Source organism: Passer montanus, unplaced genomic scaffold, assembly GCF_014805655.1.
Source record: "Passer montanus isolate IOZ18808 unplaced genomic scaffold, ASM1480565v1 scaffold13, whole genome shotgun sequence".
In the NCBI taxonomy this organism is placed as follows: Eukaryota; Metazoa; Chordata; class Aves; order Passeriformes; family Passeridae; genus Passer; species Passer montanus.
In genome coordinates, this window is record NW_024359832.1 from 3,985,529 (window position 1) to 4,003,526 (window position 17,998).

General features: G+C 36.2%; 1 protein-coding gene across 1 annotated transcript in view; it reads left to right on the forward strand.

Moving 5' to 3' along the window:
- Positions 1-14,463, forward strand: part of GABRA2 (gamma-aminobutyric acid type A receptor subunit alpha2) — a 65,389-nt gene extending 50,926 nt beyond the window's left edge. Inside the window, exons 8-9 of the mRNA XM_039699021.1 lie at positions 3,125-3,327; positions 7,382-14,463. Coding sequence (XP_039554955.1) covers positions 3,125-3,327; positions 7,382-7,690 — 512 coding nt within the window. The 3' untranslated portion in view covers positions 7,691-14,463. The remainder of the gene's footprint in view (positions 1-3,124; positions 3,328-7,381) is intronic.
- The last annotated feature ends 3,535 nt before the right edge of the window (positions 14,464-17,998 follow it).

The following is a 17,998-nucleotide window of genomic DNA, read 5'->3' on the forward strand; positions in this document are numbered from 1 at the left end:
ATATTTAAGTGTTAACTCCTCCAATTTCCACTCTCTGTTTCTAGTTAGACATTTTTAGTTTTTCAGGTTACTTCTTCCACTGTTATAAGCATAACAGAGCTGCTATTTTCCAGATATATAAGTTTAGTGCCAGTGAAAATTGTTGAATTTGCAGCTCTGGAGATGGATTTTCTCTCTCCAGTAAGCAAATGCTGTTTCAAAAGTAGCACCATAAAAAAAAAAGAAATCCCAGGCAATCAAATAGCTCCAGTCTTGGCTGCAGTGGATAAACCTTTAGTGATAGAAGATATTTAGCTTTGTAGACATGCACTGATGAGAACAAACCTTGTAAGGATGTTTACTGTTAAGTAAAAAATGCTTGGTCTTTGGAGAAAGAAGGTGGTTGGATGGTTTATTTTTTGTATCTTTTTCAAAGACAAACTGATGACTGCTCATGGTCCCTTACAAAATAATACGTGATTGTTTCTTCTCGTACTAGTTCAGTTGCCACATCTGCTGGGTACGGGGCTATAGAAGAGAGTTCTTGCCCTGTATGTAAACTGTTTTTTCTACATCATAGTGAGATATCATTCAGTCTTTACGTAGCCTTTTAAATGTTTGTGGGGTTTTATTGACCACTTCATAGTAGGGGCTACAATCTACTCGCTGTTTTTTATACCAATTTTAGTTCACTAGTGCTATGAATTAGATGAGCAATGAGGAACAGTTTTGTTCTGATCAGTGTATGGGTTTTGTGAGGTTTTAAGTTAAATCTTTGTGAAATAAATTAATTTTGTTTTCTCAAGTTGACCATGTTCTTCCACATTAATAACTTTTCAGTCCTCTCAGGTTTAGCAGTGGCAAGGAGGCAGTTATTTCCATTCAGTCCTTTTTCATAAAGAAGACTTGATAAAACTGATTTTTCAAATTAACTATAATGTGCAAAATCATCTGTCTTTTCTCTGAAGAATAATAGCAATCTAAAAGGACTAGAGAATCCTAAACTGACAGATATTACAGATGAAATTTTCTGTCCAATTTTTCCCATTCAATTCGGGTTAAATGACTGTGGTAGCTAGAATATTGCTGAATTTATAGAGTGAAGGAATAAATGAAAGTATGTTGGCAATGGTCTGACAATGTGCTGCTTGATTAGCATTTGGGTCACAAAGTGGTGTAACTTGGTGAACTTTTTAGAGAAATTGTCAAGTGGTAGCATGGGTAACAAGATACAAATTCACAATGTTTTAACTGGGACTAGGAAAGGTCAGCATTAAATCTTAAATCAGATTTCTGAAGAAGTCAATGTGATTTCCAGAAGATTAATTTACTCTATGAAGTGGGATTTAAACTGAGCAATACCTTAGCAACTGTATATATTTACATGTGAATAAGGTCACCTTATATCTGAGAAACATTCACTTTACTGATACCTCTGTATAATTATAATGATTTATCTGCAGCTCGGGATCAGTGTTAAAATTTACATGTGATAATTATAAACATAAGATAGGCTGTCTTTTCCCTGAGGTGCTGAAAATAATTAAGCCATATGTTCTGTAAGCATTAGGAGAGACTAAGTTCTTTACAAAATATATTTTGACTATAGATTTTCATACTGTTCCATATGATAGCTGCTTCCTTTTCATTGTATAGCCTAGTAGATGCCAACAGTGTCATGGCTGATTCCAGGCCATCCACTTCTTCAATTTATGGAGGCTGAAAAAATTAGAGATTTATGCTTGCTAAAGTGTCTCCTGTGTGACTCAGCAGGATGTTTCTGTGTGTTGTTTTCCCTGCTGCACAGACCTTTGAGAGCACTGAGGCTGAGTCCACTTAGCTTTGCTCTGTCACCCTTTGTGGCACCTTCAGAGATGGAGAATCTTTACTGCAGGGATGAAAATTGTGGAGTCTGAGGAGGTCTCAGTAGATGAAATTGCTGGCTCTCTTCTGTTTCACACCGTGGATAAAATTGCTTCTTTTCTTGTAGCAGAAGGAAAATCAGAGCTGTGTTGATCCTCCAGAACCCAGGTGACAGATTGCTGACAGCAGAAGATCTGGCTTAGGGAGAGTGACTTTACTTTCTCTTGGGAAGCCTCCTACACCAGTTTTATGAGTGTGTATTTGTTGAAGCTGTGATGTGCTGTTACTAATATTTCTGCCATGGCATCTCCTTTGCCTGTCATAGTGAAGTGTAGGTTTGCTGATCTGTGCTGAGTATATCACTTTGTGGTGCCTTTAGTTCTGCAGACATACTTAATGGTGTGCCACAAAGGGAATAGTTTAGTTTGTCTAAGTGTGATTCAGCCTGAGGTGGGAGAACTGATTTACTTAAGGAATGGAGACTGTATTTATGGCTGAGGATTTCTGCTTCTAAATCTGACTCAGACAAAAGTTCTTCTCTTCCTTTCCTCCCATGTATCTTCTTCCTAATTCATTTGGGAGGTATTTTTTTTCTTTTTTTGCTGGGTCCTCATTATGTAAAAAGTACTGCAAAGTTCTTTTAGTAACTGCTACAGTGAATGCAGAGCCTTCCTGTATCACCAGCTCTTGTTTTCTGACGCATAATACAGTTACAATAGTAAATCAAATCAATGCTGTTCTAGAATACAATCCATGTTACCTGAATGAGAGCTTACCCTTTTTATGTCTTTGAGTATGTCACTGAATGGTTAGTAAGACAGCAGCTGTAAAGAAAAAACATACATAAAAAAGTGTATTTGTGTGGTAATTTCAGAAAATATGGGTACCAAACCTGCAGCCATTGCAGAGAAGCCAGCTACCAAACATTAACTTATTAATCAACATTACTGTAATGTTACTAAATATTATGAATCTGTAAAGAAATTATTAATTTTGTTCCTTACAATAACCTATCCTGCCCTGACAGGTTAGAAAAATATATTCTGTAAGTTAAATCATCAGCTAATTTAAAAAGGAAAGTTTAGACAAGAAATTGAACTGAAATTACTTCAAAGGAAAATCCAGATACAACATTTTATACAATTCTAGCAATGTTTGTCACCAACACAGAAAAAAAAATTCTTTGTGTTTCAGAAGCATACCATGATATTTTTTGGTTTATTTTTGCTAACATTGAAAATCCAAGTGAAATTGTTGATTCTGTTTCTGTGTCCCTTTGCAGGAGTAACAACTGTGTTGACAATGACAACACTAAGCATCAGTGCTCGAAATTCTCTGCCCAAAGTAGCATATGCAACAGCTATGGATTGGTTTATTGCTGTTTGTTATGCATTTGTATTCTCTGCATTAATCGAATTTGCAACTGTAAATTATTTCACAAAACGAGGATGGGCCTGGGATGGAAAAAGTGTAGTGAATGATAAGGTAAGTCCTAAGGAAATAGTCCTACTTCCAGTCAATTACCTAAACCAGCTCTAATATGTTATGATATTTTGCTATATATATATATATATATAAAAAAAGCTTTAAATCAAAAGAATGTACATGTGTTTTCTGTCCTTAACAGGAATAATTCTGCCCTTATGCTAATCTCATTTGGTTTCACTGATCCAGATTTGGTTATCAAGAACATTACTTTTTTATTTTGGGAATTGTCTGTCTTGTTTTTCAAATCATCAGATACAACCATTTATCTGGTTATTCATAAAATTCAATCCAGATTATATTGGTGGATCACTTTTTGTATTTTTTAATTCAGTTGAGTTGGAAATTAAAAAAAACCCAACAGAAATATATAATGTATATTAATTTTCATGTTATGTAAGGTTTAGAAAAGCAAATTAATATCCATATCTGTAAGTAAACAAAATCTAGAATTTTTTAACATTTCCAGTATTCTGAAACTTGTTCCTACTGATAGCTAGACATTAATTTTAAACCACTTTAGACAGCAGATGTACAAAATTCGTCACCTATGACATGTTGATGCTTTGACCACACAGAAACACAGTCATGCCTTAATTTTCTGGTCTTTATACTGTGATGGAATGAAGAAGTTTTGACCTGATAGAATTTCTCATTTTGCAAATAGAAATGAGCTAGTGACACACCTAAATTTGTGTATTTGCACTTTAGAATTATAATAACACAGAACAATTATTTAAGCTCACTTGTTTTGAGTGACTTAATATATTTTATCCTTTTTTCCTATCTCAGTCCTTGATTTTACCAATGAAAACAGATTTCTTCTGAAAAATACACAGATTTCAGTGATCCTTCTTAAAATAGGATAGAATTTTATTTGCTTCCTAAATGATTATATTAAATGTGAAGCAGGTTTCATTAACTGATTTCTCATCATTTTAAATGCATAAAGAAGCAATTCACAGAGAAGCAATTAATAAAGAAGCAAAATGTTCAGTTAATAGTAAAGGAGAATTAGAAGAAATGTTCATTCTTCATAATTCCCTGTGACTTCTGGAAGGGCATGAACTATCCATAACTTCAGTATCTGTTATCTCCTGCTAGAGGTAGATCAGGGCGAGTTTATCAGTGTGTCATGAGTGAAGCTTTTCAGACTGGCACGTTGCCCTGTGTGCCAGTTATTGCCATTATTATAATAATGGCAATTGTAATTGTAATAATGTAGGAAGCCGTTATAAACTTCCCTGATCATCCTTTGGTCATTCCTTTAAAGTACAACAGTGTTGTTTCATGATCCTAGGAGTGGCAACTGTTTAACAGCTAGGCAGTATTTCTTCCCTAGGAGTGACAATAGCATCCATCACATTTTAAGATTTATACACCATCCATGTGTCCAGTTCTCTTCTTTCTTCAAAGTGACTTAACACAAAGATAAGCTTTTAACATAGCCATAGCTTCTTATACAAAAATATGGTTCAGCTTTATTATGCAGATCTCATAATGGTATTGCAGATACCTTTTAAAAACACACTAATTGTGTCTGAAAGGAAGGACTTATAGATGAATTAAAGTGTTCCTCCTATAATTTGATTTGGTAATTTGCTCTTTTTTTTTAGCTGAAGGCATCTGTGCACCTAAAGCCAGACTTACTCTTCACTAATTAAAATGAAATAAGTTTTCTCAGTGGCAATTGTCTGTGTTCACATTATATGGAAACTCTTGTCTAAGTGCTGTTGACAGGGAATTTGCCTCACAGGAAGGAAGGTGCAGGAAAAAGCCACATGTTTGATCAACTATTTTTCACACTCCAGTTGATAAGCAACAGTGTTGAATTCCCAACTGGTTCCCAGATTCTCTTTTCATGTGACACCATCTCCTAAGACAAGGTGTTTTAGGCACAACATCTAACCATAAAGATCTGAGCAAGGTTTTTAGATGGCCCAGATAAATATCAAATTGGATGTAATTTAAAACCAAAATTGCAAATGGAATAGATGCCTCCCAGTGGAAGTAAAAAAATGAAATGCACCTATATGAGAATTCCCTTAGTTGTGTCACTTCTATCAGATGAAAAATCAAAACAGACCAATACAACTGATGATTTATATATGATCCAGAATTTAGCTATTTTTTCATCTGCTTAATTTTGTATTTTGTGGAAGAGACGGACTAAATCTAATATTTATTTGCTCGTCTCTAAATTACATACATATATTTTATGTATGTTAAATACATACAAGTATGTAATATATATATACATACATTTTATTATTGTATTGTTTTATATATAAATGATATGTTATATTTATATATATGTAAATAATATATATTGCTTCCTGAGAAACTGCCTTCCATTCTTTCCTGTAAGTTATTAGAAATTCCTTAGTCTGAGATTGCTGCAAAGCATTGGATTAATTTACAGCATTACAGTCTTATTGCAGAACTAGTCTGTGAACCTATGTGTTGCTCTAAAACCCCAAGCCTGTATTCATTCCCTGTCCATCCCTGTGCCCATGTGTACACATGGACTCTCCACTGAACTGCCCCTGGCTGAACTGTAGCCCTTTGAAAGCACACACAGTTCCATAACAACACAGAACTGGTGCAGTTGGAATTGACCTCTGGAGATCATTGAGTTTATCTCCCCTAGTGCAGGCAGGGTCACTTAGGATGGTTGCTCAGGGTCATTGTCCAGATATTTTTTGGATATCTTCGAAGATGAAGATTCCACAACCTCTCTAGGTAACCTGTGCCAGTGCTAGGTCATGCTCATAGTAAAAATGGGAGGTTTTTTAATACTTAAGTGGAATACTCTGTATTTCATTTTGTGCTTATTGCCTCTTGTCCTTCAACTGTATTTCACTGGGGAAAGCCTAATCTTTATTCTCAGATACTCACATATATTGACAAGACTCCCCATGAGCCTTCTCTTTTCCAGGCTGAACAGCCCCAGCTCTCTTGGCCTTTTGTATTTCACATGCTTCAGGCTTTAAATCATCTCTGAGGTCCTTTACTAGAGCAGTTTCATTATGTCCATTCTCTCTTGACCTGGGAAGCACAGCACTGGATCTAGCACTGCAGATTTGCCTCACCAGAGCTGAGTCAAGGGGAATGATCACTTCCCTTGGCTAGCTGGCAGCACTGTGTGATGCAGCCCAGGAGGCTGTTGGCCCTTGTTTCTGCTAGGGCTCACTGCTGGCTTGTGTTCAACTTGGTGGCCACCCGGACCCCCGAGCTTTTCCTACAAAGCTTCTTTCTAAGCCATTAGCCTCAACCTGCACTGGTGCATAGCTTATTCCTCCCCAGGTGCAGCACTTAAATTTCCCTTTTCTGAGCTTCATTACATTAATTCCATCCCACTGTCTTTATCTTCTGCTGTTTTTTGGGTTCTTAGTCCTGTTTTCGTCATTGTTAAGCATATTTTAACCAATAATTTATGAAAAACAGAAATAGTTCTAGGGCTGAATCTCAGCTCAGTTCTAAAACTATCGGTCTGGATTCTTTCACTTAATTGCAATCTCTTCCTGACCTCTCTCTATGTGTGTCTATGTATATAGATGTGTAAACACATTTCTCCAGAGTCTCTAAAAAATGTATACCCTTAACTGAAATTCATGTATTTATTAGTGGTATGTTATGACATGCCCAAATAATAGCCATGCTAGTTTAATGTGAGAAAGGTGGCCTAATTTTAATTTTACTGACGGGTCGTCTTCACAGAAAACATTGTAAAGAACTTGCAATTCTGTTGTAAGGAGACAGATGCAAAGCCACCACAGAAAGGCCAGCAGTTCTCCAGTTATGCTTACAATCACAGTCACAGAGACTTCCTCACATAACTTCCATAGGGCATTTGATGGTGCAAGAGCAATCTTTTGTCACCTCAACCTTCTTTTTGGATAGACTGGAAATGTCTTTCTTTATATCTGAAGTTATTGGCATGGTATTTATTTTAATATGCTCGCTTGTTTCTTTTACTTTTGAAATTATGCTTTATTAAGTCTATTCTGGCAAATACACATGAAATATTTAACTTCCTGCTGTCTTCCAATAGAAAAAAGAAAAAGCATCTGTCATTAAGAAAAACAATGCCTATGCAGTGGCTGTTGCCAACTATGCTCCAAATATTACCAAGGACTCAGTGCTACCAACCATCTCCAAGAGTGCTACAACTGCAGAACCCAACAAGGCAAAACCAGAAGCGAAGCCACAAGAAGCAAAGAAGACATTCAACAGTGTTAGCAAAATTGACAGAATGTCTAGAATAGTGTTTCCAGTCTTATTTGGTACTTTTAATTTAGTGTATTGGGCTACATATTTAAACAGGGAGCCTGTCTTACTTGGCTTCGCACCATCAACCTAAAAGCTGACTTGCACTGAGGACTTCAAGCATCATTCTAATCAGATAGGTTGTTCGCTATGTACAGTCCGACTAATAACTGCTAATCTGTGAACCATTCTGTACAGTGTGTATATAAATGTCTTGTCTGTGTGTCTCCAAAGGAGGGACACAGCGTTAATTCATGGGTCTGTAAACAGATAGCACCCATGGCAAATACAGCCAGCTCTTTAAAAGTTAAACCCAGGGGACTTCTGTTAAACTAGGATTCAAATATACAGAATTATATTCTCTCCGTACAATGAGATGAAGATGTGATCTTACATAATTATTTAGGAGCAGTATTTTTTTAATTTAAAGTTAAAATATTTTTCTATAAAGTAACTAATTCTACTTTAGTGAAAGAAACTGTCATTTAAAAAAGTGATTTTTTTAAAAAGGTGTAATTGTTTCATACAATAGCAGTACCCATGTACATAACAGAGTACGGAGGTCGTACAGTTCTGCTCTTCACAAACATTCTGGATACAAGTTAGATTGAGGAGGTAGTAAACACTACTGTATGGCAAAAGCCACAAGTTTCTTACTTCTGTCCTCTTTGAAGTTGTTAATAAATACATCTGATTGATTTCAGGGAAAAGGGTAAATCAAATTCAATATCAACCAACTTCTGCTAGTGAGATACTTATTTTTTCACTGTTTTATTTATTTTATATTATTAAGCTGGATTGTCTGGTTCAGCAAAGCTGGATTTTTTTAATTATTATTTTTGATTTTGTTCTTAATTTTGTTCTAATTTTCAGGTTTATAGAATCACTCAGACATTTTTCAGGTTTAATTTTATCAGTAATATAATATACTTTTTTCTTTGCTTAATGTTTTCCTAAAGTCTGCCATTACAATATTTACCTGTATTTGTCCCAGGAAGCACTGTTTTCAAGGGAAACAAGAACCATGATTTAAGTTCAGGAATATGTCCATATAATAAAATTTACTGCTGCTTTTGTAAATTGCAACTTTACATTTCGCTGACATAACTTTACAACAACTTTGTATACTAGAAATGATTTTGCTAAGATTTGAATGTTATTTTTTTAATAAAAGGTCATGCATCATCAGTAGGCATCAACTGTATTTCATATACACAAATACAACAAAATTGGATCTGCCATTGGCAATTTTATAAGAACATTTAATACTATCAGTAAAATTGTTTTTCTTCTGAGCCTTTGCAAAGATTCTTTATGCCCCTAAAGGCCTGGTAAATCATAGCATAAATAATAATTGTGTACTGTATTTAGATTTTAGTATACTTGGCCAATGAAAACTATTTTGATTCACACATACATTAGCAGTTATTAGTTGACCTTTAAAAAAGATACACCTTTATGATGATGTCTTCTAGTAGAGACATATGTAGTCGTATAGTGTCATTTATTGCAGTTTTGTACAGTAACTTGAGTATAGTGCATAAAATAGATATGTTCAGAGTTTAAAAAAAGTTGTACAAATATTTCTAAAATCAAATAAAAGAGTATCTTAAGACATGGAAGTGTGCTAAAAACAACAAAGAGAAACACCGCTTTCTTTTGCTGTTTTATTTTCTTGCTTTTTCTTTGCTTTGGATGTGATTCTGTTTTGTACTTTGTGTGACAGTATAGATGCCAAGGTCACAAATGCATATTATAAATAGAATTAATAGTTAAGACAGAGTTGACATCAGTAAAATAAAGACATTTAGTAGGTTATAAAAGAAAGGGAGAAGCATGGACAAGGTGTGTATCCCTTGAATTCCCTCTAATTAAACTGTCAGACTAAACCTTTCTCATCAACAGTAGCTTAAAAATGAGCACTTTACTCAGAACATTGAAATAAAAATATCCTTATTTTCATATATATTTATATGTAAATGTAGATCTTCCATGTAACATGGAGATGTGTGCAATAGTGTGATTATGAACAAAAGGCTAGAAGGCAAGCAATAAAAAAAGGGTTTTTCATGGTATAAGCATACATTTTTAAAATGTTTCATTTGTAAATTAAAAATTTTCCCTTCAACATCACATTGTCGAGGTATGAATAAATATATAAATATGTACATATGTACAAATAATTGTAAATATTAGGACTGTAGAAAAATCCCTTCACTTTTAGCTCTGTTTTTGGCAAAGGGCTCTGACTGTATAGTTTAATGGAGGCCCCTGCTAAAATGCTCTTGAACTTGAATAGCTCAATTATGTTTTCTGTGGCTGAGGTCTCCTTCCTGTGACCTAGTGAGAGCTCTTACCTTCTGTTCTTATCAGCAAGATCTAGGGACTCTCCAAACCTCACCAGACTGGGGTGTGAGAAGCAGAGTTTTGTGCTTCACCCTTGGCTACATCATCCCAGGTACTCAAACCCTTCACAGTGTTGAAACTGTTGTGTATTTCTCCATGCACGACACTGTATAGTCAGAAGTCTCCCCATGCCAAATGAGTGTGCTCAGTCATGTTGAATTACCTGATAAGGAAGGATCTTGCATCCTTATCCAAGAATGGGACCTCCTCAAAGGCTTTTAATGATAGAGTCATCTCCAGCAAGACTTCTCTGGAAAATGCCATCTGGGTAACTCAGAGCTGCCTGCAAAAAGCCCATCTTCAGTTTGCACAAGAAGCCCAACGCTGTCTCATGTTAGTCAGCCCTCCTGCTTCCACTTTCATTAGGTACAACTATTTTTTCATTCACTGACCCTTTTCTCTAACCTTTCTTGAGTCAGTAGAAGAAACATGTTTATCACGTGGTAAAGTTACATTTATTGCCCAGTTACATAGAAAAGTAGGCATACTATATAAACTTAGTGAAAAAAAATCCAAAACATTTTAAATGTATACCTGTAGTTATTGTGGGCATCAGCAGGGCTTTTAAATGGGCACGCTCCAGAAAATTTAGTAAATTGGTCAACATTAAAGCAATCTCATTCTATGGGAAGAAGGAGTATGCTTTACTGTTTCACTGCTCAAACATTTACAGTGGCCCAGCTGCGTACACATAAGTTGTAAATTTGTAAGACTACCATCTGGATAAGTAAATATAAATGTAAAGATTTAAGTGAATGGGAGCATTGTGCAAGGAGTACCAGACTACAAGAGTTAGGCCTTACTTTCCTTTAGAAGGAATCTGTGTCACTTCATTTACTATAGAATCTGTGTCTGGGATTTTAAAGCTAATGTCACAAATCTATGTGCCAAATATGTAGAGGTTTCCTATAATTTGAGTAAATCAGGTCTTAAATACTTCAAGTGGGGAGTATGAGTGAGAAAATGCAAGTAATTTCTCTCTCAAGGACTTGCACATAGAATCTGACAGTGAATTTTTTGGTTGACATATTAATCTAATCTACTTCTATTATTCTTGGGTCAGTATGTCATATTTTATGATTTAAGAAATTAATAAAATAAATACAAAGATAAAACACTGTGGTAAGGTTAGATTGGAATTACAGTAATTCTAAATGAGGTTTATGAAGTAGGCTTCCAGTGTAGTACTGGGGCACATACTTCTGGATGCATGTGTCAGTTAATTTAACAGTAATTTATAAATCAGCATGAAAAGTAGAGATCAGCACAGTTTATCAGCCAGAGTTGTCTGCTGGAGACTTCATGACAGAAGAGTAGAAAATTCTCAATTATGCTGTGGCAAATTAAATTACCTCCACCTGTCTTATGTGAGCTAATTCAGCTTGTAACTGCTGCATTGTTGAGCATCTTTAAAAAAATATTATGGTAGGGGTTCTGAGATATGAGCTTTAGTTTGGCAGACCACTCATGCCACTGAAGATTATTCTAAATTAAGGAGTCAATTTGCCCATATAGTCACAGAAAAGAGCATCTAGAGACTGAACAGGAGCCTTACTGAAACACCTTCCCTTCCCAGTGGTTACAGATAACATACAGGGTGATGAGACTTTTCAAAAGAGACCAAAACTGTCTGCATGAAATCAACGAGAAGCAGCAGGGAGGAGGTAGGGATGTATGGGGGAGGAAAGGAGAAAAGAAAGCACACAAATGGCTTTGTTACCATGGCAGTGGAATGTGAGATAACTGAGGAGGAAGTCGCTGAGGGAGGTAATATGTATTTTTGTTTCAGCTTCAGTTCTGAGCCTTCACTGCCACATGTGAGTTGTGGACAGTAACTTCTAGAGCACATAAAATGGAAATACTTGTATAATTCTACTGAACTTGAGGGACGTGAGTTGTGCCTTTGAAAGTGAGAGGCCTCTAGTGACTGCTTTGTGAAAACAGACCATGCAATACTGTGTGTCTCCTGCTGTTTGGGACATCTTGGGTGGAAGGAGAAAAGAAGCTTCAGAAATTAAGTAGAATTTTGTTAATTCTACACTTTGTTTTCTTAAAAAGCATGGCTTTCACTTAAGCAGAGAGTCAGCACTCATCCTCCATACCTCTCATTCTTATTCTGAAAGCTTAGTAGTGCACAGGTTTTGCCTTGGCCTTCACGTAAGAGATGAAGTCCATGGTGCTGAACATTACCACTCCTAACAAATTTGCATGAAAGACTATTTCAGTGTGGATATGAAGCTATCATCATCTATGCCCGATTATGTGCAGACACATAATGCTAAAATTTATAAAGCCATGCAATGAGTTTTAAAGTAGAGGAAGAAAACATTTTAAAATAAACCCAGTAAGTTAAATGGCTTCATTTAAAAAACACAGTTTAAGAATTGTAGAAATGCTTAAACATACCTAAATAGACTCTCTGAATGTAGTATAATTTCATGTCACATATAAAGTTTTTATCTTACACATATTTAAATGCTAAAATAATTACGTGAATTTGTGTAAAAGTCAGATCACCCTTCAGCCTTGAGTAAAGTTAATGGTTCTTTATAAAGCAGTGTTAGGATTCCTTCCATCTCATCCCAGCATGGGTGAACCTTCTTCTAGAATGCTCTTAGTCCACAATATAAATTCAAGTTACATCCTTTTAATATCTCTTTTTTTTTTTTTCTCTTCAGTCAAGGAAATTTCCACCTCATTTCTGTAGATGACCCAAACTCCCTAACAAGTAGAACTTTTAATTATTTTCTAAATCAAATTATTAATTTCAGCCATCTGAGAATCAGTGAGGGTCTTTAGTAATAGAAGTTAAAGGATCAAAACTTTGTTACAATGCCTGGAATATGTTAATTGCATAAAATGTTTTCTCTCTACTTTAAACTACTTAATTTTCTAGATTCAAATTTTCTAGGTGAATCTTTTAACTGATGTTTTTGGAATCTGTGATTATATCTTATTGGAAGAGGATAAATTTTGAGGGCTTGACATCTCTGGTGGAGATCAGGGCAAAATTCGCACTGAATTTAAAATAAATCTAATTTACATCCTCATCCTATTTATCTCTATCAGTGAAGTCAGTAAGGACTTTTCCAGAAGAGAAGTACACCTAACTACACCTGGCCTCTCTTTTGGATATGGGTTGTCAGTTCTTTAGTCCATGAAAATAAACCCTTAAAAGAAGTGTCAACCAGAGTGGAATACAGAGCTTTGTCTGATTTTTTCTTGATATTTATTAATGCCCTTTAAGAATATTGTAAAAATGCTCTAAGTTAGGATGAGGTGATAACACTAACAAAAAGGAATTTGGAGGATGCTTTAAAATATGCAAGATAATGTATACTCTTCCTCTAGTGTTGGAGTCTACATAAATATATATGATTATATTTTTATTGTTGGATAATTTAAAGTTCTATTTTGCTTTCAAATTAATAATGTGAATACTTTACTTGATAAGGTGTTCTGGAGTGTGTCCTTATGCATTCAAGGTTTTTAATGATTGCAATGAGTGCTTTCATTCATCTGATATTAAAAGGGGTGAGCTTCAACAGGTTGAAGTGTTATATTTGCTTTCCTATACTTTATCCATCAAACTACGCCATTGAGGATGGATGGAAATAGCGAATGGAACAAGATATTACTTTGATCAACTGCTTTTGATAGTCTTTATTAGATGTTCATTTTGGCTGAATTTTTCAGTTTATAGGCTACTGTAGCTTAGCAATAGCACGGAATGCAATGTAGTACTTTACATCTGTTAGAATACATATGCACCGTATCTATAAACTGTTAAAATATCAGTTCCTAAACTGCACCCCTTCACCCTCTGCCCTCCAAATAGTCACTTTATTAGGAAACATTTGAAGGCACTTTAATTTTGATGGAAGTGATTACACTAAGTGTTGTTATACTTGATTAAAAAAAATAGTAAAAACAAAGCGGTCTCTGATTCATACATAGTTTGCAATTTCTCAGCTGGGCTGGAGTCAGAAAACATTTATGCATTGTATGACACATCTACTTTAGTGAGTCACTTGGGTGTGAAAATGTATAGGACTTGGAAAATAGGCACTCCCAGTATATTAAAAAGAAAAAAGGGAATGGGAAGAATGAAACCAATAATTTTGAAATTAAACACCAATCAAATATGCACAATAAGAAACTGCATGATAAATGTAAGTATACTTAACCTTGAACATCAATGTCATATACAATCTTCTGGGTGACAGTTTACTTATTTAGTAGGTTTCATAGTTATAAATAATTAAAGAAGATTATAATATTCTGTAATTTGTGACCTTGTTTTAACTGGGAAAATCGTTACTTTTCTAAAATGTAAAAGAAATAACTGGATTTATGTTTGAATGTGTCACTGCTTGCTGTTGAAGAATATTTATTAACCACATGCAAAATATTGCTTAACATTATCTTTTTGTACTTCTTATTAAAGTTAATTTAAATATAGCACATTTTGTATTTTTGTTTTTAATGCTTTGACAGCACAAATATTTAATTCCCTTCATGTCTTCTCTCTTAGGACTTGTGTGTGGGTTTTTCATTTTCTTGTTTTTAAACAACCCATTACAGTCTCCATGAAGGTACTTTTTTATTAAAGACAGTATTTCCCAAAGGAAACAAACAATATATTGAAAAGAAAATATTCCTCAGCTTGGCGAGAGTTTAACAGATTTCCCATTTATATAATGAGAATACCCTAATGTATTCATATTACAAATGGCAATGTTTCATATTTTCTGAAGGTTATAAAACATGTTGCTGCTGGGTATAAACTAACAACTGAATGATGTGGAGCACAAGAAACCTCCTACCAGACAGCTTAATTCATTAGTGGGAGTATGTGGGGTAACAAAGCTTACTTAGAAACAAACAGAAGACTATACTGTTAGTAAGGTTTGGGTTTGGATTTTTTGGTTTTGTTTTTGTTTTTTTATTTGTTTTAAAGTGAGCATTATGATTCCAAGTATTTCAGTGGAAAAGCTGTAGATTTTTCTGAGATGATCCTTTCTTTTCCTGTAAAGTCACATGTTCTCACAAGAAACACATAAATGTTCTTCATAGATGATGAAGGACATGACATCCTCCTGTCCAGATTGGTAAGACATGGATTTGAGATGTGGACTATATGACGAGTAAGGAACTGGCTGGATGGATATAGACAGCTGTGGCAAATGGCTCAATGTCCAGGTGGAGGTCAGTGACAAGAGGTGTCCCTCAGGGAGCTGTTTTGGGATTGATGCTCTTCAATATCTTTGTCAAGGACACGGACAATGACATTCATGCACCGTCAGCAAGTTCACCAATGGCACAAAGCTGAGCAGTGCAGGTGACACAGAGGAAGTAAGGAATGCCATTCAGGGGGACCTAGACATACATGGGAAGTGGGCCCATGGAAACCTCATGAGTTTCAGCAAGTCCAGGTGCAACATGCTGCACCTAGGTTGGGGCAGTCCCAGACATGAGCCCAGACTGAGAGAAGATGTCATTCTCTGCAGAGAAGGGCTTGGGGATTCTTGCAGATGAAAATATGGCCGTGACCTATCAGTGTGTGCTCACAGCCCAGAAGGCCAATGGCATTCTGTGCTGCACCAAAAGCAGCTTGATAGAGGTGCAGCTTGATGTTCTGCCCTGGTGAGACCTACCTGAAGTAGATAGATAGATAAAATGTAGGAGAATAGAGATAGTCGTGAAGGTAATCTCACCCCTAAGGAGTTACAGCTGTGCCAATTATCAAGCATTAAGAACAAGCCTGCCCTTAATAGGCCACAGCTGGATCAAATTAAGAGGGGTATTGTAAAAGAGCAGGTTGGCTGATTGAGGTGTAAGAGGGACGGAGTTTGTTGGCTGTGCTGAGAGGAAGAAACAGCTAGTGCTGTGAGGAGCTGCCCATGAGAAATCATGAAGAAGGTATGGAACTTTTGCAACAATCTAGCAACAAAGTACAGTGCCCAGGTCTGGGGTCCTCAGCACAGAAAAGACATGGAAGTGTTAGAGAAGGTCCAGAGGAGGCCACAAAGATGCTCAGAGGTCTGGGACATGTCCCATGAAGACAGGCTGAGAGAGCTGGGCTGTGCAGCCTGAAGAAGGGAAGGCTATGGGGAGATCTCATTGTGGCCTTTCAGTACTTAAAGAGTGCTTATGAAAATGAGAAGGGACTTTTTACCTGGGTAGATAGTGATAGGAGAGAGGACAATTGTTTTAAACTAAAAGACAAGAGATTTAAATTAGATATTAGGAAGAAATTTTCTACTACTTTCTACTCTGAGGGTGCTAAGGAACTGACACAAATTGCCCAATGGAGTGGATGCCCCCTCCCTGGAAGTATTCAATGCCAGGTTGGATGGGACTGATGGGACTTTGAGTAACCTGGTCCAGTAGAAGGTGTCCTTGCCTAAGGCAATTTATGGAGTGCTGAGGGATTAACAGCAATGCAGAAAATTGTCCAAAATATAGTATATATTTTTCAGGAAATACTTAATCCAAAAATCAGACTGTAATGAATAAGGATTTAGTTTCAAAAACGTGTTTTATGTCTGGATAAGAAGCAAACAGGGGCCTGAGTAATACTTGCAGAGTTAACAAATCGTATGGGAGAAAAGAACCATTTAAGTAGATCCAGCATGGAAAATATTTTGAACATTTTGTCCTGTGCATTTGTGGTGGATAGGAGTCAAAGTGAAAGATGAATATTCATAACATTTTAAATATTGAAAAGCAACTCTGCTTTCAAGTTCTTTGCAGATCTTTTGAGACCCTGCTATAACTTATTAAAGAGGAAGGAATTTAATGTCTCTTCAACTTTCCAAAGATTAGCATCACTTTTTGCTAATGCTGGACATAAGTGACAAAGAATGTGACAGTTTGATGAAGATTACTTTTTTTGTAGAGTAACATATTTAACTCCTGCAGTCCTCTCCCTCCTCCCCCCACACCCCGCCCCCCCAAAATCAATTCTTAATGTTGGAGGTAGTAAGAACCAGCAGTTAAAATTGCCCTCAAGTTGTGGCTTGACATTATTATCTTAAACCTTTCTGATGGAACACATTTTCCTTCAAAACACCTTTCTCTTATTCTTTTCTACCACAGCCACCTGACACTAATGAGTTAAATGCTCTCAGAAATGACAGTGGTTAGAGTTTAGAGTCAACCATGCTTCAAGTCTCATTGTAGGTAGAGTTCAGCTGTTTCTACTGTATGTTGTATGCAATGGTAAGTGTTTCTATTTTTAATAGAAGAATTCTGACAGCATTAATATGCTAGAACAAGTGTCCAGCAATGAGCCAGTGATCAGGTGATACTGGGAATATCAAAGACTAGATCCATCTGGCAACTCTGCCAGTTACCAATGGTAACTTCACACCTCACACTAAGACACAGTATTTTAAAAAAGCTCCAAAAAAAAAAGAGCAGAAAAAACCCTGAGAAATATAGGAGGCTGTTGAAATGCATTGATGACAACTTCCTGGCTGAGGTGATGCAGGAGTCAAGGAGCTCATGCAGCTCATACTTACAAAAGGAATGGACAGGACAGTGAGTAGAAAAAACCCTGAGAAATATAGGAGGCTGTTGAAATGCATTGATGCCAACTTCCTGGCTGAGGTGATGCAGGAGTCAAGGAGCTCATGCAGCTCTGTTGCAGCTCATACTTACAAAAGGAATGGACAGGACAGTGATGTGCAAGCCTTGGGTGACCATGAGATAGAAGGGTTCAGGATCCTTAGAGGAGAGAACAAGGCAAAAAAACTGGATACCAGCCCTGGACTGCAAGAGAGCAGACTGACCCTTATCTCTGCACAGTGCTAGTTCCATTCACAGCCCCAGGCAGCTGAGGGGAAGGGTTGAAAGAGTCCCTTGGTAGATGGCTCTGGTGAGAAAAGAGGTCCAGAGCATCTAGTTGATTTTCAAACATATTCTTCTCCAACCTCAAGCAAAGTCCAACTCGGCAAGCAAGAAGTCAAGCCAAGGTGGCAGGAGGCCTGTA